This window comes from Rousettus aegyptiacus, unplaced genomic scaffold, assembly GCF_014176215.1.
Source record: "Rousettus aegyptiacus isolate mRouAeg1 unplaced genomic scaffold, mRouAeg1.p scaffold_m13_p_17, whole genome shotgun sequence".
Lineage (NCBI taxonomy): Eukaryota > Metazoa > Chordata > Mammalia > Chiroptera > Pteropodidae > Rousettus > Rousettus aegyptiacus.
Window position 1 is genome coordinate 21,562,448 of NW_023416292.1, and position 27,683 is coordinate 21,590,130.

The 27,683-nt window shown below is 57.2% G+C and overlaps 2 protein-coding genes across 5 annotated transcripts in view; both read left to right on the plus strand.

Moving 5' to 3' along the window:
• Positions 1 to 1,893: 1,893 nt before the first annotated feature.
• CREG1 (cellular repressor of E1A stimulated genes 1) lies at positions 1,894 to 10,471 on the plus strand. 4 transcript variants are annotated; one of them, XM_016148572.2, is made up of 4 exons: positions 1,899 to 2,261; positions 5,180 to 5,299; positions 6,938 to 7,122; positions 10,049 to 10,471. In XM_016148572.2, the coding sequence occupies exons 1-4, from the start codon at positions 1,914 to 1,916 to the stop codon at positions 10,050 to 10,052; spliced, it is 657 nt and encodes a 218-aa protein (XP_016004058.2). In that variant the 5' UTR covers positions 1,899 to 1,913; the 3' UTR covers positions 10,053 to 10,471. The 4 variants fall into 4 exon arrangements, with proteins under 4 accessions (XP_036090595.1, XP_016004058.2, XP_016004057.2 ...); XM_016148571.2 differs by lacking the exon at positions 10,049 to 10,471 and adding an exon at positions 8,673 to 10,042; XM_036234702.1 differs by lacking the exon at positions 6,938 to 7,122 and having other exon boundaries at positions 1,894 to 2,261.
• An 8,161-nt stretch (positions 10,472 to 18,632) lies between these two features.
• Positions 18,633 to 27,683, plus strand: part of CD247 (CD247 molecule) — a 53,163-nt gene continuing 44,112 nt past the window's right edge. Inside the window, exon 1 of the mRNA XM_016148576.2 lies at positions 18,633 to 18,876. Coding sequence (XP_016004062.2) covers positions 18,819 to 18,876 — 58 coding nt within the window. The 5' untranslated portion in view covers positions 18,633 to 18,818. The remainder of the gene's footprint in view (positions 18,877 to 27,683) is intronic.

Consider the following 27,683-nt stretch of genomic DNA (forward strand, 5'->3'; position numbering starts at 1 on the left):
AAAGAGTGGTCCAGGACGCACCTCTGAGGAGGGACACCCGAGTGGAGATCGGACGAGAGCGAGGTGGCCATGCCGCAGCTGAGGAAAGAGCATTCGGGGCATAGGAAACAGCCAGAGCCAACACAGAGCCCAAGGCGGGTGCTTCAAGCTGGAGGGTTTGTCGGCCACACTGTCGCACGCTCTGAGGCATGAGACCCGGCCCTCAGCACTTGGTGTGGTGGCGTTGTGACAATAGGCCGGTTGTGATTTGTATACTAGCAATAAGTGCTATAGCAATAAACAACAAAAAAAGTTTTTCATCCTCTTGCAAAAAAATTATTCATGTTCTGAAACTTCCAAAAGGCCCACATTTTGCATGTTAATAGAAACGCAGAATATAGGGCCAGAGAGGTGTCTGATATCATGCAAGCCAACTCCTCTGTTTAGATGAGAAAACCGAGGCCCCGAAAGGTGGGATAAAAGTTCCACGGCCACACGACTTGACAGAGGCAGGGCCGAGGCTGGAGCACTGGCTTGGAAATTATGGATGGGAACTTTCCTTAGCGGGTGTGGGATGGACTATATGTCGTTGCCAGGCACTCAGACTGTTTGGGTTAAGTATTTGTTCTGAAAATGATAAACCTGATTTTCCTCTTCTTAAGTTTCTCGCACTTAATTTTGCATCTAGCTGGAAGCACTTCCAAATCCAGCTGTTAAAAAGAACACCAGCTTGGATGAAGGATTGTTCACTTGCCCGAATGGGAAAGCTTTGGGCGTGACATCCTTTAGCCACTGGAGGAGGGGCATGGGACCTATCCAGAGTGAATAGTCTTGTTTCTGCACCCAACTTCTGACTGAGCGGCAAGAGAATCTTGGCTGAATATAGACAGGGAGCTGACTTTGGGACAGGAAGTAGAGACTTAGGCTCACACATCTGTCGCCCACACAGGCTCACCTGGCCCCAACTGCTGAATGGAATGACTTCATCTCTGGGTGACAGAGTAATTGAGGGCCAGGTGTCGCCAGAGCCAGATCTGCAGGTTGATGAACTCCTGTGCCAGTCACATTCATGAGAACAGCTGAGGTGGGGATCTGAGGCCAGACACAAAAGATTAGGGTGCATTCCGAGGACATGTGACTGAAGCTTACACTTACAAGAATGTAGGTCAGGTGGTATGAGCTTGTTTACCTGTCCGCAGCCTACGGGAGTGAGGAGGGAAGGGAAGGGACCCTTCCGGAAAACGCTGCTCAGCTGGGGTGAGAAGGGTCACTTAGATAAGCAAATCTACGAAACCCCTAACCCCAAGCCTGACGACCTGACAGGTCGGAAAACGGTTGTGATGAGTTCAAGTTCATGCGTGGAACACTGTAGACTAACAAGCCCGCGGCGACCCTGTCTGCGAGAGTCCTGAGCCAGGTGTACTCTATAGGCCGTAAACTTCGGGGCTCCATCCATTACTGTAGGGTCTCTTGCTGCTCCTTGGTGCGGACAGTGAAGTAAACAGAAAAGGGAGCATGTGGCGAAAACGCAGCACGGGCTCTGCGCGGCCAGTTACCCCTATCCAAAGGTGAAGGTGTCCGTGCGCGCGCGCGCGCGCGTGTGTGCGTGTGAAGAGGCTGGTCCTTTCCCAGTAGGATGACTTAGGCAAGTTGCTTAATTTCTCCAAGCCTCCGTTTTCCTATCCGTCAAACAAAACAACATCCCACCTAGGTCCGTTTCACAATCTTTCCAGAGCGGCGGGGTGGAGCTGCGGGCAGGTAGCCAGACCCGCCCCGCAGGTTGCGCGGCGACGAGGGCCCGCCCCCTCCGTCCCTTGCTCCGATTGGCCGCTCTCGGAAGGGGCGGGGCTTGCCCGGTGGGCGGGGCTCGGGCGCCGGGCGAGCGCAGCGCCGCCGGAGCGCGAGGCGCCGGCACTGTTGCCGGAGTCGCCGCCATGGCCGGGCCTTGCCGCGGGGCCGCGCGCGCGCTGCTCGCCGCGCTGCCGGCGCTGCTGGCGCTGCTGCTGGCGCCGGCGCGGGGTCGGGGCGGCCAGGGCCACGGGGACTGGGACGCCGCCGCGCGGCTGCCGCCGCTGCCCCCGCGCGAGGACGCGGCGCGCGTGGCCCGCTTCGTGACGCACGTCTGCGACTGGGGCGCGCTGGCCACCACCTCCACGCAGCAGGAGGTGCTCGGGCAGCCCTTCGCCGACGTCCTGTCGCTCAGCGACGGGCCCCCGGGCGCGGGCAGCGGCGTGCCCTACTTCTACCTGAGCCCCTTGCAGCAGTTGGTGGGCAACCTGCAGGTGAGCATGCGGGCACCCGGGCCGCGGCCCAGCCCTGTCCTCTTGTCGCCTGCGTCCCGCCCGGAGCGACAGCGGGCTCACACCTGCCCGTGCGCCCCCGCGCTGGCCGGGCGGGCACTGGGGCAGCTGAACGCCACCCAGGAATTTCACACGCGCCCCCGCCACAGGGCGGCGCGCTGCGGGGAAGTCTTGGCCGTCTTCCCGGGGGGCGTCGTGGGCTCTTTTTGTTCAGAGTTGTAGAGGGCGTGGAGGTCGTCGGGTGGTTAAGCACTTCGTATAGGTAGGGCTTCTGGGTTTCCTTGTCTTACCCCTCCTTCTGAATTAAGAATTTCCCCCTCTGCACCAAGAAGCTGACATCCGAGGTGGTGGAGGATTAGTGATTGTTGCAGTTCTCGGGGCTCCCTGGGCGGGAGGCGGGACTGGTTGGAAACCCATCTCCTCCTGCCCTTGCCCACCTTTGGGGGGCGGGGCCACCGTTTACAACCCTGGCGGACCCTTGCTGCCCCGAGACAGGCGTCACAGACATACCTCCGGTGGCTAGAGCCACACGGAGTCCAGAGTTGAAGCTCGATTGGGTGGCGGGTCTTTTTGACAAAGGTCCCAGATTCGAGGTTAACCGGGAAGGTACAATGTTGTTAAAAATGAGACGAAAGAAGCCAGTATTTGGTGAAGCACCTACCACACGCCAGGCGGATCGTCACTTTCCGGAACTTCATCGTGTCTTTTTAATACCCCTTTGAGGTGGCTTTGCTGTCCTCATCCTGTGCATGAAGAACTGGAGCCTTATCAGGCTAAATAACTTTCCCAAAGCCAGTGGCCAAACTGGAATGTCACCCCAAAACATGGGTCACGCAGACCGGTGCCCACGAAAGGGATATGTTCCGCCAACCGGTTTCCTTTGGCCCGCACAGAGTTCTGTGTTGTTTTTGAAAATGAATTTGCGTTAGTTGCCAACATTTAAAAATTGACATTTGTAACTTCTTGAAAGGCTGGGAGATCTAGCGATATCGAGGGCCCTTATTCTCTGAGCGAAACCAGAAGCAGCTCCTTCCTCCAGCCAAGGCCGTTCACGACTTCTCACCCCAGCCCGCCCCACGCCCTGAGGCGTTTGCTGGAAGCAAGCTCACTCCAATCCGTCGTTAACCTTGGCTGCAAATACTGTCACTGGGAAGACTTTTTGAAATGGAATGCCAAGAGGTTTTATTATAACATTTTATTAATCCTCCCCCCCCCCCAAAAAAAAACCCTCCTGATGCTCCCAATGCAGGGAGGTGATTGAGAACCACCGCAGTACATGGTGTGTTTAAACTTGCGATGACATCATCATCCCCATTTGTAGGGATGAGGAAACTAATGCTCGGAGGTGCAGGGACTCACCTGTGGTCAGGTAGGGCTCCAGCCCAGGTCTCTTACTAACCTAGGAAGAGACAGTGGTAAGGACCCCACCCAGGATGTGAGGTTTCCAAGAGGGAGTGAAAAGTCGTGGCCGTAGCAGAAGCAGCCTGACTCTGAGTGCATCGATTGACCAGTGGGTGCTGGTTTATAATCTTTGCTTCTCCTCCTCCGCTGCCCTCTGCCTGCTCCTGTCCCCTTTGGCCACTAGACCAACATGAACACAGCACCGCTCAGCATTGCCCTCTGTGCAGAAACCCTCACGACATCTGCCGCGGACCATCCACCTGGAGTGTTTGTTTAGAATGCAGGTACCTGGGCTGGGAAGGGAGCTCAGGAATCGGCATTTTAACAAGCTCTCCAGGCAGGTGGTTCTGGGAAAGCACTGGCCGGTGCCGGCCTACGTGTTGTAACCTTGACTCCTGAGCTCGGACTTGAGCCACCCTCGCCCCACTCCATACCTTCCTCCCGCCCCCACCAGCTATCCTTCGAGGAAGTCGGGTTTCCTGCTACTGGCCATCGAGTCTTACACTTGTCCGCCTTTCTTACGAGGGCCCCCTGCGGCTTCGGTAGCGCTCCAGGCTGTGCTCACACTGAACTTGGAATATACTTGATTGTTCCCTTCACGCTAGTCACGTGCTGTCTTTCCACCTCTTCTGTGTCTCTGTTTTGCATTATTTAAGTTTTGTTTGTGTCTGACTTTTGAACCAGATTAGGGCTCACGGAAGGGAGAGACCTTATCTGAGTTCCCTGCCCTCTCTTCTCCTGGTCCTCCTGGGGTGCGTGCCTAATAGTTTATCGACAGCAAATATTTGGCTAAACGATTTCGTTCTGACCCACTGTTTTGATGGGTCACTGTGAGATGGCAAAATTCCTCCCGGGAGACAGACACTTGGAGTTTAAGGAAGTAAATGGCCTGAATGGCAGCGCGTGAATTACTCTGTGGTCTGTCAACAACGCCTTTTGCAAAGCCGACTTCCAAATAAGCAGAATTAGGAGTTTTGCTTGCCTCACATTTTAAATCTAAGAATTCTTGTTGTCAAAGCAGGAATGAACAACTTCTCAAATTTTGAAATCCCATGACAGTTTCTGCTAGCATAAGATAAGCAAGAAGCATGACTCAGCTACTTTCTCGCTGAGACTGCAATTAGCTATTTGAGCGACTGTGGTATGTTTTCAGGTTAGAGTCTAATCCTTTCGAAGGCCACAGGCCAGCCTTGTATTTGGGTGGTGCTGTAATTATAATTTCTTGGCGAATGGGGGACAAGTTAAGAGTTTAAGAAAAGAAGTATCGAAACGATTCTTACTGAGTCAGTTAATTTAAAATATGAACCGCCCCCTCCCCTCTTTTTGGTCAAGACCGTTCTCTGCCTTCGTGGCAGTTTCCCTGAGTGGAGGGGGTGTTTTACCATCTGCTTCACAGAGGAACAGTCGAGCTCTGGGGACGGCACGGGTGTGACCTGTGGAATTTATTACGTCTCCAGAGACGCATTTCCCACGAGAGCGTCTTCATTTTCTCTCTGCAGAAGAATCCACATGCTACGCTGACCATGTCCTTGGCACAGACTAACTTCTGCAGGAAACATGGCTTCGATCCCCAGAGTCCCCTCTGCGCTCACATCATACTGGCCGGAACTGTGACCAAGGCAAGTAGTTACGCTACGATCACAAGGACCGATTTAATTTTGCTTTAAATTTTGGTAAATTTTGGGGGTGACACTGGTTAATAAAATTATATAGGTTTCAAGTGTAAAACCGTATAATACATCATCTGTATATTGCACTGTGTTCACCACCCAAAGTCAAGTCTCCTGTCACCGTGCATTTGACCCCGTTACCCCCTCCCCCTGCCCCCACCCCTCCCCCTCCAGGGAACCCCCACACTGTGGTCTGTGAGACCGGTCTTAGACCAGCTCCATCTTATTAAGACGAGAGAAGAGAGAGTTCAAAGGTAAAATGAAAATGATGGTGATTGACATGCAAAGTTAGAAAATAGGTTCTAATAAGTGATTTCATGAAAACTAAAAGTTTTAATGGGTCGCTTTCATGCAGGTGTTCCATTAGACAATTTTAAGGAACAAACTATTTTTCGAAGCCCCGGTATAGGGAACGTCCGCTCGACCACGCTTCCTGCAGGGACCGTGCTGTCCGCTGCTGGGCGGCTCCGAGGCGTGGGTCCTGGTCCCCATGCTGTCACAGTGGCCTGGAGTGGGGAGCGTCCTAAGCGAGTGACAAGGGGGAGTCACTGCAAAGCCCTGGACAGCGTGTGGGCACTCTGGGGTGAGGGCGGAGGGACGAGGCCCCCGAGTGTAGACGGTCTGGGGCGAGGGCAGAGGGACGAGGCCCCCGAGTGTAGACGGTCTGGGTGAGGGCGGAGGGACGAGGCCCCCGAGTGTAGACGGTCTGGGTGAGGGCAGAGGGACGAGGCCCCCGAGTGTAGACGGTCTGGGCGAGCTCTGGATGAGCTCGGAGGGAAGAGGCTGGTGGAACCGCGGGGGGCGGGGGCCAAGGCGGCGTGAGCGTTCGTCAGTGGCCCAGACGGCAGGGTCGCCTTTCGGCCTCGGTCCTCACGGTGCCTCACGCCGGCCTCTGCATGGCCTGGAAGCTGTCCCCGGAGGCCGCTCTGTGCCGCGTCCCTTGCTGGCAGGAGCAGGGGGCGGCGGTGGCAGTGGACACTGGGCTCCACCAAGCACCTCCCGCGGCGCTGACCCTCTGGGCACGTGCACTCGCGTCTGCTGCGTGCTTGTCGTGGGGTCGGTGGCCGATGAGCCACGCCGCATGCGCAGGGGGCGTGTTCTGAAAGCACCTGAGCCAGTTTCTCCGGTGGCTCCAAACTCCCGCGGAGCCGTGAGCGCTGCGCGGTGGCTGTCACCCGCGTCTACAGTCTTCACCGCTGCGTTTCTCCGAGCTTTCCTTAGTTCCCCTTGATTCCTTCAGTTTAAGGTCAGGACGTATGGTAGATCTTAAAAGTTCTCAGTGCAGGGAAAAGAAAAAAGGAGGAAAAAAGACAACACTTTTGTGCGCAGCTGTGGCAGCGGACGCCGACTTGCTGCGCTCGTCTCGCAGTGTGTGTGTAAAGCGAGTCATTACGTTACACGCCCGAAGCCAACGCAATGGCGTAGGTCAATTATGTCGCAATTTTTCCTAAAAATATAAAAAAAAAATCAGGGTCCCTCACCAAACGAACCCTTTAGGATCTGTAGAATGCTGGAATCGCTCGTTCTTGGCAGAGGAGACGCGACGTCGCTGCTACGAGAACTGTTGATTCCACGTCTGTCGTTCAGGTGAACGAGGCGGAAAGGGACGTGGCGAAGCGCTCGCTGTTCGTGCGGCACCCCGAGATGGAGGCCTGGCCCCCCGGCCACGACTGGTTCTTCGCGAAGCTGAACATAACCAACATCTGGCTCCTGGACTACTTCGGGGGCCCGAAAGTCGTGACGCCGGAGGAATACTACAATGTCACGTTGCAGTAAGTACCGACTCGTGCGCTGCCCACCTTCCTTCGCGGGCCTGATCAGCGGTCCGTGACCCAGGGGGCCGCAGCCGTTTCCTGCGCCACGGACCCCCGTGGCAGGACTCTCCCTCGAGCGAGTCTAACTTTACTTTCTGAGTGGTGAGGACAGGCAGCGCTATTTTAGGACATCGGTACCAGCTCCAACATGGTGTGGGAGTGTCTTTAGTGTCCGTATTTCTGCTGGTGACAGTCACAGACACGCCTTCACCATGTGGTTTACTGCCTGCTTCCATCGTGGAAGGAAATGGTAAATTTCAGTCGGAACTTAATGAAGATGAAAACTTTTTTTTCCATCCAAGTTCACAAACCGCCCTGAACTTTAGCGGCTGAGACCCCGTGTTAAGGCCGTGCTTGGGGGGCAGGGGGTGTGGACGGAGCTCCGTTCTGACCCGAGACGGCGTTTTCTCACGAGCGTCCCAGACGTGGGCACTTCTGGACCGTGAAGCATCGACACCGAGTGTGAGCACGTGACCCCGGCCCCAGCAGCCCCCCAGTCGTGCGGGCATTTACGGGGCTCTGCGGTTTATCCCGCCAGGAAACGGACGCTGGGAGGAAGAGGCGAGATCAGGGGGCCGTGGGGGAGGACGGAGGAGAACGTGACCTGACGGCGTTTCCTGAAGGGACGGGGCAGGGGCTGTGGTCGGGGGCTCCGCAGCCAGGTCGGCGGTCCGGGGAAGGAACGGGACCGCCGCTCGCCCCAGGCGACACGGGGGACTCCAGCGCACCCGGCATCCTCACGGCCGAGGGCGCGGTGAGGACAGTCGCGGCCGGGTGACCGTGGGAGCACCTGCCGTTTGCTGAGCGCGTGCTGCAGGCCGCACAGGTCACCTGGCTCGCGCTGACTCACCCCGCACTCACCGGAGGGCTCTGAGCCGGGGGACGTTTCTGCCGTCTGTGAGATGGAGAGTGGACAGGAGAGGAGCGAGGGGCTTGCCTGAAGTCTGACAGCCGGCAAGCGGTGCGCAGGGCCCTGGGCCCTGGGCCCTGGCCTCCGGCCCCCCAGTCCCCAGCCATAGCTCCCAGCCCCCGTGCCCCAACACGCCAGTTCCAGAGCCCTCACTGTGCGCCCAGCCGGGGCTTCACCCCGCCCTCCGGCCCCCTCCCCGGGGGCTGGCCACAGCACACCTCCTGCTCGCTGGCCGGCTGTCTGGGAGCTGGGGCGAGGAGGCGGAGCGGGGCCCGCGGGGCGGAGCTCAGGGCCGGGTTCGCGTTGCGGGGTGCCCCGTTCTGTGCCCCATCTGCCACGGAGCGTCCCCACTGTGATCGCCGCCGGCTTCGCAGCCAAGCTCAGGTTTTCGTTTCATTCTCTCTCGCAAGCCGCCCGGGACCGTGCAGGGCACCGAGCGGCTGCTGTGAGCGCTGGCTGCTTGCCAGGCTGCTCATCTGGGATAAAGACTGTCAGCTTCTTGTGCAAATAAAGAATTCCGCCGTCGCGGTGCTTGGTTTGCTGCCGCGCATTCAGAAGGGGCACAGGCCAGTGACCGCGAAGCCATCTCACTTCTTAGGGACACAGAGGCGGCAATTACAGCATGATGACCGGGCGACAGGCTATCACGGAGGACGACAGGCCGGCTCTTCAAGGCCCAAGTTGACTTTCCTAGGCCATGACAATCTCTGAAGCACAGTCATCTTTGTATAAGGGACATGCCCGAGGACAACGCTTGCCTGAATAACAAAGCTAAGCTGTGTCTCCCTGTAAGGCTCCACGCTGCGGAAGTGGGTGAAGGCCCACGTTATGACACACACACGTGGGCCTTTTCTGCAGCTCGGAGATCAGAGGCTGCACTTTCTCCTCGTCCCTTTGACAGGCGGACAAAGACTAGGGCAGGTGGCGGCCCCTCCCGAGCAGGAGCCGAAGGACGGGCTGTGGCTCCAAGCTGACCTTTGTGCGTAGGTCATCTTATTAGCGGTCCATCTCAGAGTCCCGGGGTGGCCCCACCACCATGCTGCCCACCTGGATTGCCACCGGCTGCTCAGTATCCTGGGGGCGAGCACATTCTTAGGGAGCCGCTCCCAGGGGCCTCACAGGCCAGCCGGGGCCGCCCCGCATGGCAGCCACCTTGGCCGGCTTGGAAGGTGTTATTTCTCCACACGCCGTAAAGCCGTCTGCATCCTGGACTCGGCCATCCTCAGACGGCGTCTGCACACAGGCCGCCAGGTACGGCTGCGAGGGACCCACCTGACTGCGGCTGGCCTTGCGGGACTGTGGGCTGAGCCCCCACGCAGGGGGACGTGATGGGAGGTTTGAGTGTGTACGGAAGCCTGACACCTGAGTAAGCAGGTCTCACGAGGATAAGCCCCTCACAGCGGGCTGGCCGCACCAGCCTCACGTCCCGGCCTCTGCCGCGCCCGCGTGGTCCCCGGCAGGGAGAGGTCTGTGTCGTAGCCCCGCCCCGTCTCCCTTACCTGGAGATGGGTCTCCTGGGAACCGTGGTCAAGGCTGCAACAGGAAGATGGGTCAAGGTCACCGCCTCCCCTGCCCCATCCCCGACCGGACGCGGGGTCATCGGGCACTGGCCAATGACTGCTCTTTAGCCCTGATGTTTGGGACCCCTTCTGTTCTCTGCCAGTTTTGTCTTTTGAACCTCCAGGTAGTCTTGGATGAGCGAACCACACAGCCTGGTTACTGCTGCGTGCTGGTGCGTTTACTAGCAGGCGTGGGCATCACCTGGGGGCAGGCGCCGCTGGCTCACGCGGAGGCCCCCAGGCCACTGACAGGAAATCTCGGACGCGTCTCCAGCACCCGCGCGTGGCTGAAATGACCCCAAATCTTAAACCGTTAGAGCTGAAGTGTCTCCAGTCCTTCCCTAGAATGAACCAACTTTTTAGATTTGTCGACTCAGTTAATGAAATAATTCTTCCTCTCTCTCCCCCCGTTCAGGTGAAGCAGACAGGAAGGGCTTCAGGTTTGTCCGTGAGAAGCTCCCAGATCAGCTGGGCGCTTGCACCCGCTGGCCAGCTTGCGTGCTTGCTTGTCCATAGAATTGAGGTGGACTGTTGCTGAATTTCTTGGAAGATGAGGTTGCTAAATTTTATAAATTTGAATTTATGCTTTTATTACCAATATATGTGATTCCAGAAGACGATAGAAGATCCCTCCTGAAGAGGGGTTTCAGGATCAGCCACTGAACCCGTCAACGGCTCAGAGAAAGGAGCTGAAGATGGGTCCTATTTGAAAACGACAAACGAACTGACCCGAAATCCAGCGAACAGCTGCTGTTTAAGGAAAATGATTTCCATTAAACTTGGTAAAATAGGTTTCTCATTCGAGGCATCAGTAATTAAAAGCATCATGTTAACGAAACGTGTCGGGTGCGTTTGCTTAAGCGCAAAGGCGGCCTTTGCGCTGTTTCCTCGGCCGCTGTGGAAACCCCTCTGCGGTTCCGTTTCATTTTAGCGTCGCAGGGAAATCCGCCCCCCCACCCCCGGCTGCTGCAAAGCTCCAGGCGAGCGGTCCGCTCCTGCCCTTTGGCGAGCAGCTTGCCGTGTCCCGAAATTCGGGGCACGGCCAGAATGCAGCCCTAGTGGAGGGCCCCCGTCGGGGCCGGGGTGCCGGGGCGCCTCGCAATGGCACTAGGTCGAGGCACCTGTGTTCCTCCCTTTACCCGCCTGGTGAGAGGTTCGTCTTCACCGTTTGGGGCCCTTTAAAGCGCGTCCGTATTCAGGTAGGATCCAGTCGTCACAGGAAAGTCAGTCACTTTCTTGCAGCAGGCGCTGCCGATCAGATTCCTGTGTATAACTGAACGCGGGACTACGTCCCTGGTGTGCTACGTTTGGCCACCAGAGGGCACTGGAGACCACGTTTCTGTGCAGCTGCCTCTCCCTCGCGCAGCAGGGCTGGTCAAGGCCCTGACAGGGACTGGGTGGCGTGGGCGGGGCTGGGGCAGGCGGCCTCATGACACAGGTAAGGCAGCTCCGCCCCCCCACCCGGCGCAAGGGGAGAAGCAGAGGCCTGGCCTCCTGCGCACTCCTTCCCCCCACATCAGGCGCTTTGGCTCCCCCTGCACCCCACCACCGGCAGAAAGGAAGGGGACAGAGCCCTGGCCTTAACCAGAGGACACGAGAGTCTTGGACGGGACTGATTTTGGCCCAGAGGGCAAGGCTGGTTCTGATCAACATGCCCGGGGGCGGCGGCTGGCGCGGATAGCCCGGGCCCTGGGCCTCTGCTGGACGGGGCGCGCGGTGTGGCCTTCGCGGGCCACGGCCCGGAGTCGTGGCGTGTTCCGTCTTCCAGGCCAGGCGCAGGGTCCTCGCAGGGGCGCAGGGGGGCGGAGAAAACCCCTTGTGAAACAGGGGAGTGAGGCGTGCGCATCCCGACTCCCCGTCTCGCTCAGACGCTTCCTTTCTTAGTAATACTCAGACTGCGGGTCGGCAAGGCTGGGACGGGAGACTCTACTTTCCTATCGCAGGTTGTGTTTTCAGTTTTACTACTGGAAAAAAAGCAGCGTTCTACTTCCTGTCAGGCTGGCAGGCCAGTGTTTTCTTTAGGGGAATTCCGAGCTGTCACCTCAGAACCCCGTGCTCTTTAGATTTTTACTTATTTAAGTTATAACAAGTCCTTTTTTGGAATTAAGGGAGGTATCACTCAACCAGTAAAACTTCATCTTTTTCTTAGTTTTTTTTTTTCCCCCTTAGCATTTATTGTAATATATAGTTCTTTGTGTGGAAAATATGGACAATAAACAACGTTAGAGACCCACGACCTCCCAGCTGGCACGGCCGCTGCTATTTTGATGTCTCCTTCCAACCTTCGTGTGGAATGCTGACCACGTTGAATGATGAGCTCGCCGGGCTTCCTCCACTGAGTCACATGCTCGTCACTTACTAGCAACCATAGGAATGGCTTAGGGCGGCCGCAGAGTCTTTCAGATCTACACCGGCTCCCGGGCGATGGCCCGCATCAGCATTCTGCTGCTAGTGGCAGAAAGAGGATTTGTTGACCGTAAAATGTTCCATCGAACCCCGTCTCCGCCCTCTGCTCCCCTTTCTGCCATGTTGGATTTAATTGCAGCCAATGACCTCAGATGAAAGGGGGCGGCCTTCCCAGGCGGGAGAGCCCCCCGCATGATCACCCCCCGCCCCAGCCTGGGCCCTGGGTCCCTTCCCCTTCCCCCGGCGGAGCCACAGCGGCCGGGAGAATTTTGGAGCGGGGCTTCTGAAAGGAAGGGAGAAGCTGTGTGAGCCGAGGGGACCCTGGGCAGGCAGCGGCTACGCGGTGTCACCCCTCTGTCCAGGGGCTGAGGACGTCCAGGTTACTGCCGGCCGCTCCCTGTCGTGAGAGCCAGACCTCCACACACTGAGCGTTTTCTGTGTCTCTGTTCCTTTTCCTGGAGAGATCCCCACCAGAGGGAGGAGCCGCTGGCGCATCAGGAGCGGCTCGGAGGAACGTCTCTCCATCAGCGGTCCAGCCAGCCAGCCGAGTCGGGATTCTCCCCACGGCCCCGGACTGGGTGGGAGGGAAGAGCGTCACGGTGGTTCCAGGGGCGACTTTAGGTTGTCGGCGACTTGGGACATTTAAAAACTCAACCACTGCTAGCTGCCTTCCTTTGCTTCCAGTGCCATTTGGTAACCTAGAGGTTGAGTTTCCTCAAAGACAGAAGTTATCGCTGTCGCAGGACTTAATTTTGCCAAATATGTTCGCACAGTGCATTGCAGCTAATTCCTGCAAGGACCGCGAGGAGCAGGTGGGCGCGCGCTGTTCTCTCCAGTCCGGGGAGGGCGCTGGTGTCCCCAGCGGGGTAGCTCGGGGGGCTCCACATGGTTGCCAGCCCGGCCCCCACACCTAGCCCTGTCCCCGGGAATCCGACGGGCACCTGAGAGCTGCCGGCAACACACGGGGCCTTTGAAGAGATGTGGGGTGAGCGGCGTCGGCGGCAGAAAGGAACTTTACCGGTGTCCGTGGAGCCACAGCCCGTGATCGGCCGGCCCCTGGGCCTGACCCACGCAGGAGGACGTGAACAGGGCTGTTCCCAGGTCCGGATCGCTCTTCTGAGCTTTAAGGTCCAGGGAGAGAGCTGTCGGCGGGCTGTCCCCGCCAGCCTCATCAAGCGGAAGAGCCGACAGTTGCTTCTTCGACGCAAAATTGATGGAGAGTCGGCAACGTGTTCACAACCCTCAACAGGACAGACTGGCGTCCAGCCAGGGTCGAAGCGCCTTCGCGGGGCGCTGCGGCCAGCACCACCCGCCACTGCCCGCCGAGGGGCCCGGGACCGGCCCCGCCCACTGGCGCCTCCTCAGTGGGTGCACAGACCCCCGCCCCAGCCGGGAACCCAGCCGGGAACTGGCTCCAGCCCCTCTCAGCCCTGGCCTGGGAGCCCCTGGGAAACAGCGTCCCAGGCCAGCACCCCCAGAGGACACAGCCTTCTGGGCGTCCAGGCCCCGGAGGGGAAGTCCAGCATGCTGAGCTCGGTCGCGCTGGAGTGGCCAGGAGAGGCGGCTCGGCTTTGCTCGCAGCGGCCCCTCCGGGGAGCGGTGCAGCTGGGCTGACAGCCCTCGGCCCCGTGAGGTCTGCTGCGGGCGCGGGGCCCCGCGAGTGAGCGGGAGGGCGGGGGGCTCCCCAGCCGGGCGGGTCGCTGCTCTTCCACTCTCCGCCCCGGGGTTCTGAGCCGCGAGCGCCAGGACCGAGCGGGCGGGGACGGGGAGTGGCAGGAGGGCTCTGAGGGCACCCGAGGGTGCGCGTCCTGCTAACCGCGCAGCGGACGCCGGCTGGGAGCCGGCATGAGCCTTTGGGGGCGCGGGGCTTGCCCCGGCCCACGGGGGCCCAGCGCTCAGGGCGCCTCGCCCACACCTAGCTCCCCGTGTGCGCCCCCTGGCTCCTGGCGGTGGCGGTGATGAGCTTCGGCAGCCGGCTCCTGAGCCCGCCCCGGACGCCGGCCTGAGTGAGCCCCGGGAGAGACTGGAAACTCCAGCCGGGCGCTCTCTGCCGGCAGCCGCAGCTCGCTGACGTCCTCCAGGTCGGCCCTGGCCCTGAGCCCCGTCGCCGGACGCCTGACGCCTTGTCTTCACGGCGTCCTGTGCTGCCCGGCCCTCGGCCAGCCAGTGACGGCACCCTCTTCTCTCAGGAGGACTTTCCCAGCTGGAAGCTCCACTCAGCCTCCCACTCATCTGCCTGCCCACCCATTCACCTCTCCACCCTTCCACTTATCCCTCCCTCGCTCCCCCCTCCCTCCCTCTCTCCCTCCCTCCCCCTCCCCTCCGCCCACCCGAAATGACTTGGAGCTGAGGTTCAGCCAGGAGGGGCCGCCAGAACGTTCCCACGAGGAACTCACAGCTGCTGCAGATCTTGCTCCACCTGGATCTTCGCTCGTCTCTCGCCCCCGCCCCCCCCCCCCGCGCCCCCCGCCCCGCCCCGCCCCGCGGCCTCCTCTGCAGACTGTGGCTCCAGCTCTAGGTCTCGGCCTCTCCCCTCTGCACGCACCAGGGCAAGGCTGGCGGCGGTGGACAGCCGTCGTTTTACAGGTGCCCAGAATCCTTCCCTGTGTCATAAATGACCCCGGCGGGGCTGTTAGGCGTAGGGCCCCATCTCTGGTCTCATCTCGTCCACCTGGAAGTAATGACGGACCCACGAGGAGAGCGTGAGACCCGAGCTGGGCCAATCGGAGCGTTTCCCGAGGCTGATATGGGGCCGGTGAGGGTCTCCGTTATCTGCTGCAGTGTAACAACCACCCCAAGTGTACTGACTGAGGACACCGCTTTAGCTGTCCACGACTCAGTGGGTCAGCGCCTTAGGCTGGGCTAGGCGGCCTCTGCCTGGCCTCCCCCGGGGTCGGTCAGGTGGCTGCAGTCCTCCGGCTGCTCAGCTGTGGCTGGGTGCTCTCTGATGGCCTTACTTATCTGGAAATTAGTGCTGGCTGTGCGCAGAACCACGTGTCCCCCGTGGGCCGATCCAGGCTTCATGTGAAGGCCGGATTCCCCAAGCAGCAGGAGACATGGTAAGCTCCAATGCGCATAATGCTTTTCAAATCTTTGCGTTTTCTCAAGATGGGAGAAATAACATCTTTTTGGGTGTACTGATAAGAACGATCTAGTTTGCAAGGAGAGAATGATCTGGAGGAGACAGAAAAGAAAATTTCTGGGAGAATGGTCTTGGGAGGCAAGAGAGGAAGGAACACAGGGGAGTGGCTGTTACCCATACGATAGATACAAAGTATACGCGTCGTAGTTTTAATTTCGGTTTATCTTACCTTGAGCCGTGCTGAGAATTTTTCACTCATTTAAAAGCCATTTGTTACTTCCTTTCCCGCGAATTTTCTGTTCGAGCCCTTTGCCCGCTTTTCTAACATGTTTTTGGGCTCGCGCTAGCCAGAAAATTCCGTGAGGGCAAACGTTCTTTGTCCGTTTTACTCCTGGTTATATCTTCTGCACGTAGGACTGTGCTTGGCACAGGGTGGGCACTCAGAAAGTATTCGTTGTAATCGAATAAGGTTTAGATGCTCTTTGTTGTAGAGGAGCTAAGCTCTTAGTCACAGTGCCGGAATTTTACAAAAATGGAAGCATTCAATACGTACTCTTTGCCTGCCTGGCTTCTGACACCTGGTGTCATGGTTTTGAAGTTCAGCCACGTTGCTGTGTTACCAGCGGTTTATGCCCTTTCATTATCGAGTAGTAGTTCATCGAATGGATGTACCGTGCTTGGTTCATCCATACGTCCATGAGCGGGTATTTCGGTGATTTTCGGATTTTGACTATCACAAATAAAGCTGCCGTGAGTATTTTTGTCCAAGTCTTTGCAGGGACATATATTTCCTTTTCTCCTGAGTAGGGAGATACCTAGGGGTGGAATGGCTGGATCGTAGGGTAGATGTATACTTTGTAAGAAACTGCCAAGTCGCTTTCCAGAACGGCTGTGTCTTGTTTTCCCCCCACCAGCATATGAAAGTTCCGGTTCCTCCATATTCTCACCAGTGCTCGATGTGGCCAGTTTAATTTTAGCTAGCCGAAGAGGTGTGTAGTGGCGTCTCGTGCTTTAATTTGTATTTCTCGAATTATTAATGATATGAAGCATCTTTTTTTGTGTGTGCTCACTGACCACTCGTTTATCATCTTTTGGGAATTCTCTATGCAAATATTTTGCCCATATTCGTACTGAGTTAATCGTCTTATTATTGAGTTGAAAGAGTTATTCACATATTCTGGATGTAAGTCCTCTGCCTGATTTATGTGTTCACGAGCCGTTTCTTTTAGTCTGGGGCTTGCTTTTTCATTTTTAATGGTGTTTTGCAATGAACAAAGGTTTTAATTTCGATGACGTCAAATTTATCGATTATTTTTCTCTTACGGTTCGTGCTGACGTTGTAGCATAAGGATTTTTCTCCTATGTTTTATTTTGAGAGTTACATAGTTTTGTGTTTTACGTTTCGGTCTGTGCACTGTTTCAGTTAACTTTTGTGTGTGGTGTAAAATGAAGGTCAGTGTTTCGTTTCGTTTCGTTTCCTTTTCCGCCCGGATACCCAGTTGGTCTCGCACGTCGGTTGCAAAGGCGTCATTCTTCTGCCACGTTCCGCTCGCGCCCTCGTCCAACGCCGTTGCCCGTGCGTGCGGCGGCCGCAGTGCCCTTCGCACTACGCGGCAGTTGTGCCGTCGGCAGCGTTTGGGCTCCGGCGGGGCTATTTCACGCTCCTTGCTCTTCGGCAGCGTTCTCCCGGACGCGTCGGTTGGTTCGCCTGTTCCAGCATTGTTTTTATGTTCAGATAGAATGCACTTACCATAAAACCAGCCGTTCCGAGGTGTATTCGCCGTGTCGTGCACCATCAGCACCATCCGATTCCAGAACGTTTACATCATCCCCAAAGGGATCTTCCCACCTCTCAGTGATCCCCCCTCGTCGTCCTGGGGAAGCCCCGAGCCTGCTTCCTGTCCCTGTGCGTTCGCCGCTTCTGGACGCTGCACGCGAATGGGAAACGGCACGCGGCCTTTCGCGTCCGGCCGCTTTCGCCCGGCGCGTGTTTCCGAGGTTCGCCCATGCCGCGACGCTTCACCCCTTTTCGTGGCTGAGTCGTGCCCCAGCATCTGAGCGGACGCATCTGCGGGCTCGCTCCCCAGTTGCCGGGCATTTCTGTGGCTTGCAGTTCGGGGCTGTGGTGAATAAAGCTGCTGTAAACACGTATACATGAGATTTACGTGAGCATGTTTTCAGGTCTCTTGCTCACGTGCCCAAGAGTCGAATGGCTGGGTCACACGATAACTGCTCAACTTTCTGAGGAATGCCAAACTCTCTTCCAGGGAGGCTTCGGCTTTTCACCTTCCCGCCGGCGGGGGGCCGGGGTTCCAGTTTCTCCACGTCCTCACCGACCCTCGTCTGTCTGTTTTGTTCTGGCTGTCGTGCGAGGTCTGGGCTTGTATTTCCCCGGTGACCGCCGGTGCCGGGTGGCCTCTTATGTGCCTCTCGGCTGCTGTGTTTCCTCTTTGGAGAAATGTCTGCTCGGATCTTTGGCCCATTTTTGATTGGGTTGTTTTTTTTTTCTTGTTGAGTTGCAGGAGTTATTTCTATATTCCAAATACTAGCTCCTTTTTGGTATGTGATTTGTAAATATTTCTTCGCATTCTATGGGTCGCTTTTTCACTTTTTTGGTGGGTGTCCTTTACATACAGAGGATTTTTCAATTTGGATAAAGTCCAATTTACCTATTTTTAATTGCTTGGCTTTTGGTATCTTATTGTATATTAATTTTTTTCATGTAAACTTTTCGGAATCACCTTATCTTGTTCTAAAACTTTTGTTGGTATTTTTAGTGGAATGGATTGATTAATTTAGGGAGAATTGTGATCTTAAGGGAGAACTTTTTATCAAAGACTAGGATACGTCTTTCCATCTACCCGCGCCCTACCTGTATTCTTCAGTAATGTTTAAAAAATTTGTTTCCATAGAGCTTATACTTTTCATTAAGTTTATTTCTAGGTAGTTATCTTTTCTTCTTATTGTAAATTACTCCAAGGTATAAATGTCAACAACTAAGAAAAGTGTTTGAAATAGTATTTCAAACTATTCAATGGTCCAAATTCAGGCCAAGTTCAGATCTGCAGACTCAGATCTGCTCCAGCAATTTGCTTTAGCGACAAAGACTCTGTGATCTAGAGATGCTGAGTGACTTACTCTGGGCCACACAGCAAGCAGGTTGCAGAGGTGGGGACAGCCTCCGCGTTTAGCCTGGCCGAACCAGGGCTGGGCCGTCTCCCCGGACTCCCCGAAATGTCCGAGTCTAGGAAAATGGCGGGGTCTTTTCATGCTTTGGGAGCCCGTATTTGTCTAGGGACTGACTTCACCCATCAACATAGGCATTAGATAAAAATTAGACACAAATCTGAGAAAAACGAGAGAGAAATGAAACAGTGATCAAATGAGAGCAAACGCCACATCCAGGCAGGTAGACACACAGGCGCGCGCGCGCACACACACACACACACACACACACCCACCCACCCCCCACACGCACCCTGAGCCCTCAAACCCCCAGAGCTTCCTGCCTGCGAATCGAAAGGGGGTGAGGCTCCCGGCCCCGCGGGCTGGTGCCTGTCTTCTCAAGGGGCCACGGTCTCCACTTCCTGAGGCGGCAGCGCAGAGCAAAGCCCGCAGAGGCTCCCTGCCTTTCCTGGTCCCCGCCTCGGCGGCCGCAGCCCCCGCCAGCCGGCGCTGTCCCGGAGGAAGGGGCGCGATGAAGTGGGCAGTGCTCGTGGCCACGGCCGTCCTGCAGGCTCGGCTCCCAGCTGCAGGTAGGGCCGGGCCTGACCCCGCGGGGAGCTTCGAGAAACTCTTGGTGCCTGTGTCGGGGGCGAGGGGGCCGTGGAGGGGTGGCGAGGCGCTGGTGTCCCCTCAGAATCCCGTCCTTCCAAAATCGGCGGGCGGCTGAGCGGGGGGCGGGAGGGGGGCCCGGCAAAGGGGGCCATGTCACAGCGCATTGGGCGGCGGTTCGGAGGCTCGCGAACGCACCTGCCCGAGTGTGGGTCTTCAGCGGGGAGAGAGACCAGGCGCAGGGTGGACCGGTGGGGGGGGGAGGTGCCGCCTAACAGAAGCCGGGGGGTCGGAGCATGCCAGCCGGGCCGCGTTTCACGGCCACATCTCCCTAGTCTCTGCGTCTTCGACCCGCCTGCCGGCTCCGTCACCGGGCCCCTTTGTTTTTCTTTTGCCAACGCAGAACAATTTGCTTGCCCATCAGGCAGGGTGACGGCTGCGGCCCTGGTGGGCCTGAGACACCTCAGTGGGCCAGGGACCACGCGGGGTTGATGAAGGAGGGCGGTGGCCTGCGGGGTCTATGCTGGGCTCGGCTCTGTCATGGCCACCCCTGAGCCCTGCGACACCCCCGTCCAAGGCTCAGGGGCCCACCCAGCAGCCCTCTACCAGGCCCAAAGCCTGTGGTGCTGGCAGAATGCAGGGGATGGGGACAGGATGTGACTTGTCGAGTGGCCACCACGAGTGACAACCAGCCATCGGGAGAGCTCACTCTTCACCGCACTCCAGTTCACGGGGCTGAGGCTTTTCTAGAGCCCGTCCGCCCCGCCATGTTTGAGCCCAGCTAACCAGGCGCGAGGGGAAGGCAGGATGGGCCTGCGGGCACCGGCACCGTGCAGTCACGGGGCGCGGGGCAGGCTGCGTGCGCTGCGTCCTGGGGGAACGGGTGTCTCAGACGTCCTTCCCGAGCTCAGGGTCAGGAGGGACACCACGGCGCCCCGTTCCCGCCGGGGCCGCGGGGCTTCCAGGACCGAGTGCGGGCGGCTTTTCTGGCAGGTCTCGGCTCTCTTCTCAGAAGGCCTCGCCGGGCGTGAGTCACCGGCGCTGTGGGGTGAGGACGCCGGGGCCAGCCCAGGGCGCCCCGGCCTCGCGCGCAGGGGCCTTGGGGGCCCGCGAGCCACAGCGGCCTGTGAAGTCAGCGCTCGGGGACAGGGCCGGGCAGGGGTGACGGCCCACGCGGGGCTTCCTCCCAGGCAGGGGCGACATGGGGCCGGAGGCGAGACAGCGAGCCGCCTGGGCGCTGCCGGCTGCCGAGAGCACCAGGCCCCACCCAGCAGCCGGTGGGGGCCGCGCCCCACTTCCACGCCCGCCCGGGGCCGGGGCCGGGGCCTTCACCTTCACGTTCGGTGAATGCCACTTGGCCGGTGTGGAGATGGAAATTTCAGCCCCTTTCAGCCACGGCTCCCAGACAGAAGTGTTTTGAAGTGTCCCAGCCCCTCTGGGGGGAGTCGAGGGGAGGCTCAGAAGCCGGGAACCCCCAGGGCCTGAGAGGTCACCTCTGCGATGCCCGGGGGAGCCTGCCGGCGGGATGCGGGGGGATGCGGGTGGGGGGCACGCTGTCCTCTCTTCCTGCTCGGAGAGGTCGACCTCCCCGAGCACTTTTTTGAGACTTCCCCACTTGCATTTCCTTGGAAAGGCCCAGATCGTTAGGCTCAACCCAAGCAGCGGCCTAGGCTGCCTGCCTGCCCAAGGTCCCCTGGCCAAGAGTCGGCCAGGGCGGCCCCCGTCACCACGTCTGAGGCCGGAAGGGACTAAGATGGCGTGCCTGACGCCACGGCCAGCCTCCCGCCCGCAGTGCCCTCAGCTCCCCAGCGCCTCTAGCTCCCCGCCTCGCAGTGGCCGAGGCCGCACACGGAGGGGCTGCGTGGCCTCTGTCCCTTGTCCAGCGAGGAGGCGCGGCTGCGGCTCAGAGCCCCGGGAAGTGTGGGCTCCCGGGCCCGTGGGCGGCTCTGCCTGCAGGGACCCAGCTGGACGTGGAGGGCAGAGTCAGGCCCGTCGCCGCGCGGCCCCCTCCCTGGCTGTGCAACCTCAGGCAGGCTGCTTAGCCTCTCTGGGCCTCTGTTGCCTCTGGGTGAGGATGACCAGCCCTGCAGGGCTCTGAGAATGAGAAGCGATTCATGAAAGACGGCCAGCGTGTGGGTCCCCGCTGTGGCCACCTCGGCCCGTTTCCTTGTCCTCCGTGCGCAGGAGCAGGAGACAGAACCCAGGGCTGGAATCGTGTGGCCCTGGGCCCCTTCCCCGTCTGTGAGACCCAGCTCTCTCTCCTCGGGTCTCTGAGCGTAACCTGCGGCTAGGCACATGGCGGGCTCCATCCAGCGCCCGGCCCGGTCGCGAATGAGGAGCAAAGCTTTGGCAGAGCTCAGGATGAGAGTTCCAGCTGCCGTGTTTATTTATTTATTTTTTAAATTTTCTTTTCAACGCCTTCAGCACCTGGTCCTCCTAGGTGGTCTCCCATCCTGGTACTAACCAGGCCCGACCCTACTTAGCGTCTGAGATCAGATGAGATTGTTGTGTTTAGTTTTTTTAAGACATCGTTCTGTAGAGATAATCCCCCAAAGTGAAAACATGCCTGAAGAATGTACAAGGGGTTTGGGGGAGGAAGGCAGAGACCCCGTGCCCCCGTCGCCAACGGCCCGGGCAGCCACGCAGACTTCACGGCGGTGGGGTGCTGGGGCGCATCGTGCAGGGTGTCTGAGGGCGGGCGCCCTGAGCGGCGGGTCTCCATGGAGCTAGGTGGAGCCGCAGTGGAGGGGAGCTTGTCAGCATCGCGGGAACTGTCCCCAGCGGCTTGTGTCGGCTTCACCCGGCCCCGCTCGAGCAGGCGAGAACCACCGGCTGCCTGCCCGGGCCCTGCTCTGATGCCGGCCAAGCGACCGCACCTACTGCCGGGAATGCCCGCCCCCCAGAAGCAGTCCCGGGGGAATGACCACCGATGTGTTCGGTTTAAAATCCTTTTCACTTTTGCCTCTGTCATTAAGACGTTAGACCTGACTTTTATTGGGCATTCCCCCGAGCCCATCCACCTGTGGGTCAGCTAAGGGTAAACAGCGGGGCTGGCTTGAAATACGTCTCCTCTGCTCGGGCCAAGGCTGGCTCTTAGTAACGCCAAAGCGATGGTAGATTTAATCAATTTGAGCAAACATTCACTCCATTTGGGTGAAAAATCATCAAACCGGCTATAGTCACATAGACATCACCATGTGACTAAATCATCGTCAACGGTTTGCTTGGGGTGGGTTTATTGGAGTGCCATTCTTCGGGCTTTTTCTCTGGAGCACTCAACACTAAACAAAGTCCTTTAAAATTAAACGGTGGAAAGGACAGAGCCGTTTGAAGGAATAGAATGATTCAAAATAGTTGCAAGGATGGTTTATGACAAAATCCCACCGTTCTTAAAATTTTCTGGTTGGATCCTACAAAATTTCCGATCTTCATTTATTTCGGACCTACAGAAAATGGTAATTTCATAGGATTCAACTAATTTTATATTTCACACATAAATAGAGGTGCTCATTTTTCTGACTTGGCTTTAAAAATAGGGGAAAACAGAAAATAGAGAAGGCTGTCACTACCGGAGATTGTTAACCAACGAACCAACAAGCTCCTGAAAAACACCACAGGGAAAAACAAGACTCTGTGGATTTTAGCATAAGTCCCAGGATCCAGTTGTATCCATTTGCCCAACTGCCTCAAAATTCGGAAAGAAGAAGAAAGCAGGCAATCTAACCATTTTAGTTCAGTTTGGTCTAAGTTACTAAACAAACATTTTATGTAGCTATCACTTTTACCCTCTCTTAATTTGAGGTATTTTAACAAAAACACCGTAAAAATCCTTGGAAGAAGTTAGGAATTTCTTAAAACCCATAATCTTACCAAACTCACCCAATCACTTTTCACTTTCACTTCTTTACGTTCCTTTCCAATATTCTTAACAAGTGCATACTTATCTTTACATAGTTGCTATTGTAAAGATGGTTTCCTGCGCTCCCCCAACGCAATATTGTGACATTTTTCCCGCCCAGCTATCACAATTGCTCTTGATTGCTATTGATTCCAGGGGTCACGTACCATGATTGTTTCACTATTTCCTTATCGTGGGACATATGGGCTGTTGCTGACTTTTGTCGTCATAGCTAATCCTGTGAGAAAATCTTTATGTGTGTAGCTTTAAAAACGTCTTTTGGATTGCTTCCTCGGGCTGACTTCTGCAGGACTGACGATGAACAGGTTGGACTAAAAGGACATCGTCAGGGTACTTTAGACTTCCGTCAGGAAAGAGAGCTCCCCCTAACTCTCCGTGAGCCTCTGCGGGCGTTTCTGTGTCCTCCGGGGCAGGCCACACGGTGGGGGGGGGGGTTGGCCAGAGGCCGCCCTGGAACCGGAAGGGCCAGGGTCCGGGTCCAGCTTCCCCCCGGGCCTGTCGCCATCGGGGAGTGGCCCACCTTCCTCTGTGAGATGGCGGTGACGGCTCCTCGGGCAGAGGGGTGGGGGGAGCAGGCACCATCAACGGAGCGCGGCGGCCGTTAGCCCGCGTGCCTCAGTTTCCCAACCCGCACCAGAGGAAGACCGCCGCTTTGCCAACGCGATAAAGCGGAAATGTTCGTCCTAACCCGCTTTCTTTTCCTTCCTTCGTCTCTAAACTGCGGCGTCAGCTCGGGCAGAAACCTCTCTCTGAGCTTTAGTTTTGTCATCTGTGAGCTGAGAATGGAGAGGGTTAAATGTCCCTCTCTGCCACCAAGTGAATTGCGCATGGTCTTGACGTTACCAGGCTTGTGAGCGCGTTTGCTGACCTGGCCCCCCGCCCCACTGGTCGTGAGGTTCACAGAGTAAGGCACCCAGACCTCGTTCTCTCCTGCGGCTCCCAATACTTCTACAATCCAGATTTCGACCTTGTCACAGTAGTTTTAACTCTCTAGTGGGAGCCTCTGCGGGGAAGAAGCCGAGGGTGACGTCCAGCCTCCTCTGGCTCATTCCTTATGCTTGTGCCTCGGCCGCAGACTTACTGGGGACACACGAGGACTTTACTGGTGAGATCTGACTCGGAGAGAAAGCGAATCGTGGCCCGAAGCAGCCAGATCGCAGGGGTGGAGAGGTTTGGAGCGCCCACTCTCTGCTCGGCTTGCCCGTTATCATTTGTGCTACTCGGAAACTAATTTTCAGGCTCCAGGGGAAAAACACATAAACGGGAAGCATTAGGACAGGGACAGGCGGGATCCCCACCCGGTCCAGACTGCCGCTGGCGGTCACTCTCTTCCAGTGGCAAGGTGCTCCCGACGCCTTCGCTGACTTGATCCTTGTCGCCATCCTTTGGCAGAAAAGCCGCAGGATTCTCTTTTTATAAACGAAGAAAACGAGGCTCGGACGTTCCATGACTTGCCCGAGAGTAGAACGAGGCACCACACACGCTTTCTCTAACCCGTCGTTCAGGGCGCACACTCTCGGACGTTCTGCGCAGACGCCGTGCCAGGCCTTCGTCTGTCTGCAGAACCGTGCGCCGATGCCTGACTCGTGAAGCAGACTGTTGAAGGTTTCCCCCTCAGTAAGCACTTTCTGCTATTTTCCTCTCAAGTTTTAAAGTGAGAAACAGTTATTTTTATGCCGAATATCCTTATTTAAAAGTTTCTGCTGAGTATGAAATATTTGGCTGTTCATGTAGAATTACGTTTTCCTCTGGCATATTATTATAGTTCTGAACCCACATTTTCCTGAAATCTGGTAAAAAAAAAAAATCCGTATTTTCTGCTTTACTTTAAATAAATACATCTGTTTGGGAGTTTTTCTGGGGAGGGATAGGCCTCAGTTTGCAATTCAACCCATTACTCCTTATGCATGGGTGGAAAGCAAATGTGTAAATCAAAATTAAATCATATTTGAGAGGCTTTGATCCTAAATAATAATAGCCTGCAGTTGATCTGTTTGATGAGAACGTGTCTTCGTACACATCAGGTTGTGTACATGTGAGGTTTTCTAAAAGAATTCACACTAATCCACGCAGGCCCTGCTCTGGGGTTTGTTTGTTTGTTTGTTTTTATGAAATCCTTGAGGAGTGAATTGCCTTTGAAGGACAAACGTCTATAAGTGATTCTCAGTTATTTAGGTTGGATTTCAGCCCTGAATCCACCTGGATCCACCTGAGCTGAGCTCGGGGGCTGCAAACTCAGTGCAGACCAAAATAAGAAATCTGGTACCGAGCCAAACGCTTGGAGCCTGGAGAGCCAGACACGCGCATGTTCACCTCCCAAGAGTGGCCGCTCCAGAGCTGACCGGAGGGGGCTTGGGGGACGCAGCCGGTCAGGAGCTTTAGCTGGCGGCGGTAGGGGTGCTGGCCTGTAGGTCACTGCCTTTGCCAAACCGTGGGGCTGGAGTGGACGGCCTGGGATGGAACCCTACACCGCCATCCAGGATTAAACAAGTCCCTACTGCTCCCTGCTGCTGTGGACGGTGAGGTCCCGCATCTCGCCCGTGCCGCCACGCGACAGAGACCGCGCTGGCTCTGGGGCGGAGGCGCCCTTCCTCGCGTGGCAGGGAGTGGAGGCGCAGGGCCCTGGAGACGGGAGGGGAAGAGCGGGAGAGGCGGCCTGGGGGGGCGCAGGGGCAGGTGGCCCCCTGCGGCCACGGGAGGCAGGCTGGCCGGAGCGGCCTGCTCCAGGCAGAGGCGCCCAAGCCAGGTGACCCTGCCGGGGAGTCGCCTGTGCTCAGGCCTGACCTGCGGGTTGCAGCTCAGGGTAGGGCGGGCAGACATGCGCGTCAGCGTGTTCCTGCGTGCTCCCGTAGGGGTGCTCCCCCCGCCCCCCTGCGCAGGTGCTGGGGTGCAGGGGTGCTCCCCGCTCGCACCAGAGCTGGCGGTCTTGGGAGGCGGACGGTGGGGCTGAGGCGTCACCGGACACATTCCAGGGGTTCTGTGCAGAAAGACGAGAGAACGTCTGTGTCACTTAGGATCTCCGGGGTCCTGACGGGTGGGGGCACCTTCATGGGCGCGCACATTCTCGTGGGGGCGTCTTCGAGGGCGCCCAGGCTCCTGAGGTCGGTGCGGCCCAGCACCCCTCAGAGCTCTGCTCCTGCCACCCAAGGGAGCCCGGTGCCCTTTCTCCTTGCGCCTTTCTTCCTCCTGGGTCCCCCTGCTTAGAATCCGACGCTGTCCCCGCCCCGTCCTGTGGAAATCCTGCCGAGCCGTAAATTCAAGCCCAGATGTGTGGGGGACCTCCCGGACCCACCATTGACGTTCAGAGTGAAGGTCACAAAAGCAAGTGGAAAATTATTCTCAGAATTCAGGGCTAAAACCGCAACACGGGTCGTCCCCTGTGGCGAGCCCTTTCTTGCTGGGAGCCCAGCTCACACACGGTTTCGGGAACACTCACCCGTCAGCGGAAAGTGTTACCAGCTCCCCGGATTCCCACCAGGCCTCCCCACAGTGTCCATGCTGTGAGTTTTGACTCACATAGTCAAACGCATCGGATGCCTTTGGTGAGCCACCCAATAGCGGGGCACCCGGTGACCCGCTCGGGCCTCGCGGCCTACTTAGGCCAGACTGAGAGTTATTGTTAACATCTGGCTCCTGTTCAGAGCGTCTGGGCAGCCCCTCGACTGGCCACCGAGCCCATGTAATCAAGCCCCCCTCATGCACCCCGAGTCAGACAAACGAGGGGCCGATGGTCGCCTCACCAGCCTGTAGACCAGGGCGGCCTCTTGGAGACTTGAGAACCCAAAGTCAAGGCCCTGACCCACTCCCCTGGCAGGTCACGCTCTCTGGTTCTGTGAAAAAAGTGTCATTGGCCGGCAGGCTTGCTTCTTTACGGTCGGGTCTAATTTCCATCGTTTCCGCGCTGTGCTAATTTCCATGCCGAGTTTGCCAGCAAAGACGGTGTATATCAGGAGAGGCCACCCAGGACTACTCTGAATCAGGTGACATGGCTTCAGAAATCCCTCCTTTGATTTGCTCAGATTAGAGAAAAATCTTTGTCTTTTCTCCCACTTCACTATCGACGCTTCAAAGCCCAGACCTATATAAAATACACAAATGCTTTTGGGACAAAATGAATCTTGTCCGTTTTCTTTGGATTTCGGTGGGAACAATGAAGATGGAGCCACAAAAGGTTGGCAAAGAGGATTATTCTTTTTCTTTCTATTAAGTATCGAGGCTTCAAAAGAACAGCTTGGGAAGTCAAATAATTGTACCCACCGCAGCTCGCCCGTCCATCCCCCCGCTGACCCGGCCTGTGAAACCGCCTTCAAAACCTCGGCCAGCTCCCACCTGCCCATTGCAAATGGGCATTGTTCAGCATTGCCGTCCACAATTCCACGAGCTATAAAGCAAATTCCTTCTATTTCAACAGAGCACTTCGTCAGGAATAGCTCTTCGGGGTGAAGGGGGGGGGCGCGTCCAACTTTCAAAGCTTTGTAATCTCATCTTGGAGAGCGAGCCACTTGGAAGCTGGGAAAGGATCGTGGCAGAAGTTCTAATCACCAGCTCTTGCAGTCTAAAGGGGCCAGCGGGGTGGGGCGGGGGACACAGAAGGGAAGATTTAGGGAGCGGTGTTTGACTTTCATGGCAGTTTCTTGATTTTGATGGTTTGGAGAGAACACACACACACACGCACGCGCGCACACACACACACACGCGCGCGCGCACACACACACACGCACGCCTGTCTCCAACCACGGCTCCAAACACACAGTCTCAGACGCGAAGCTGGTCTAATTCCTGGTTCGGTTTCAGAGCCGCCGTCCCTCAGAAGATCCCCGTCAGCCATTTCGAAGAGCGTGAAATGGCTCCTCCGTGCTGGGGCAGAGG

Coding starts and splice junctions, on each gene's coding strand:
- CREG1 (XM_016148571.2), top strand. CDS start 1,914: ATGGCCGGGCCTTGCCGCGGGGCCGCGCGCGCGCTGCTCGCCGCGCTG. Junction 2,262..5,179: donor AGTTGGTGGGCAACCTGCAG/GTGAGCATGCGG, acceptor TTCTCTCTGCAG/AAGAATCCACATGCTACGCT. Junction 5,300..6,937: donor TGGCCGGAACTGTGACCAAG/GCAAGTAGTTAC, acceptor TCTGTCGTTCAG/GTGAACGAGGCGGAAAGGGA.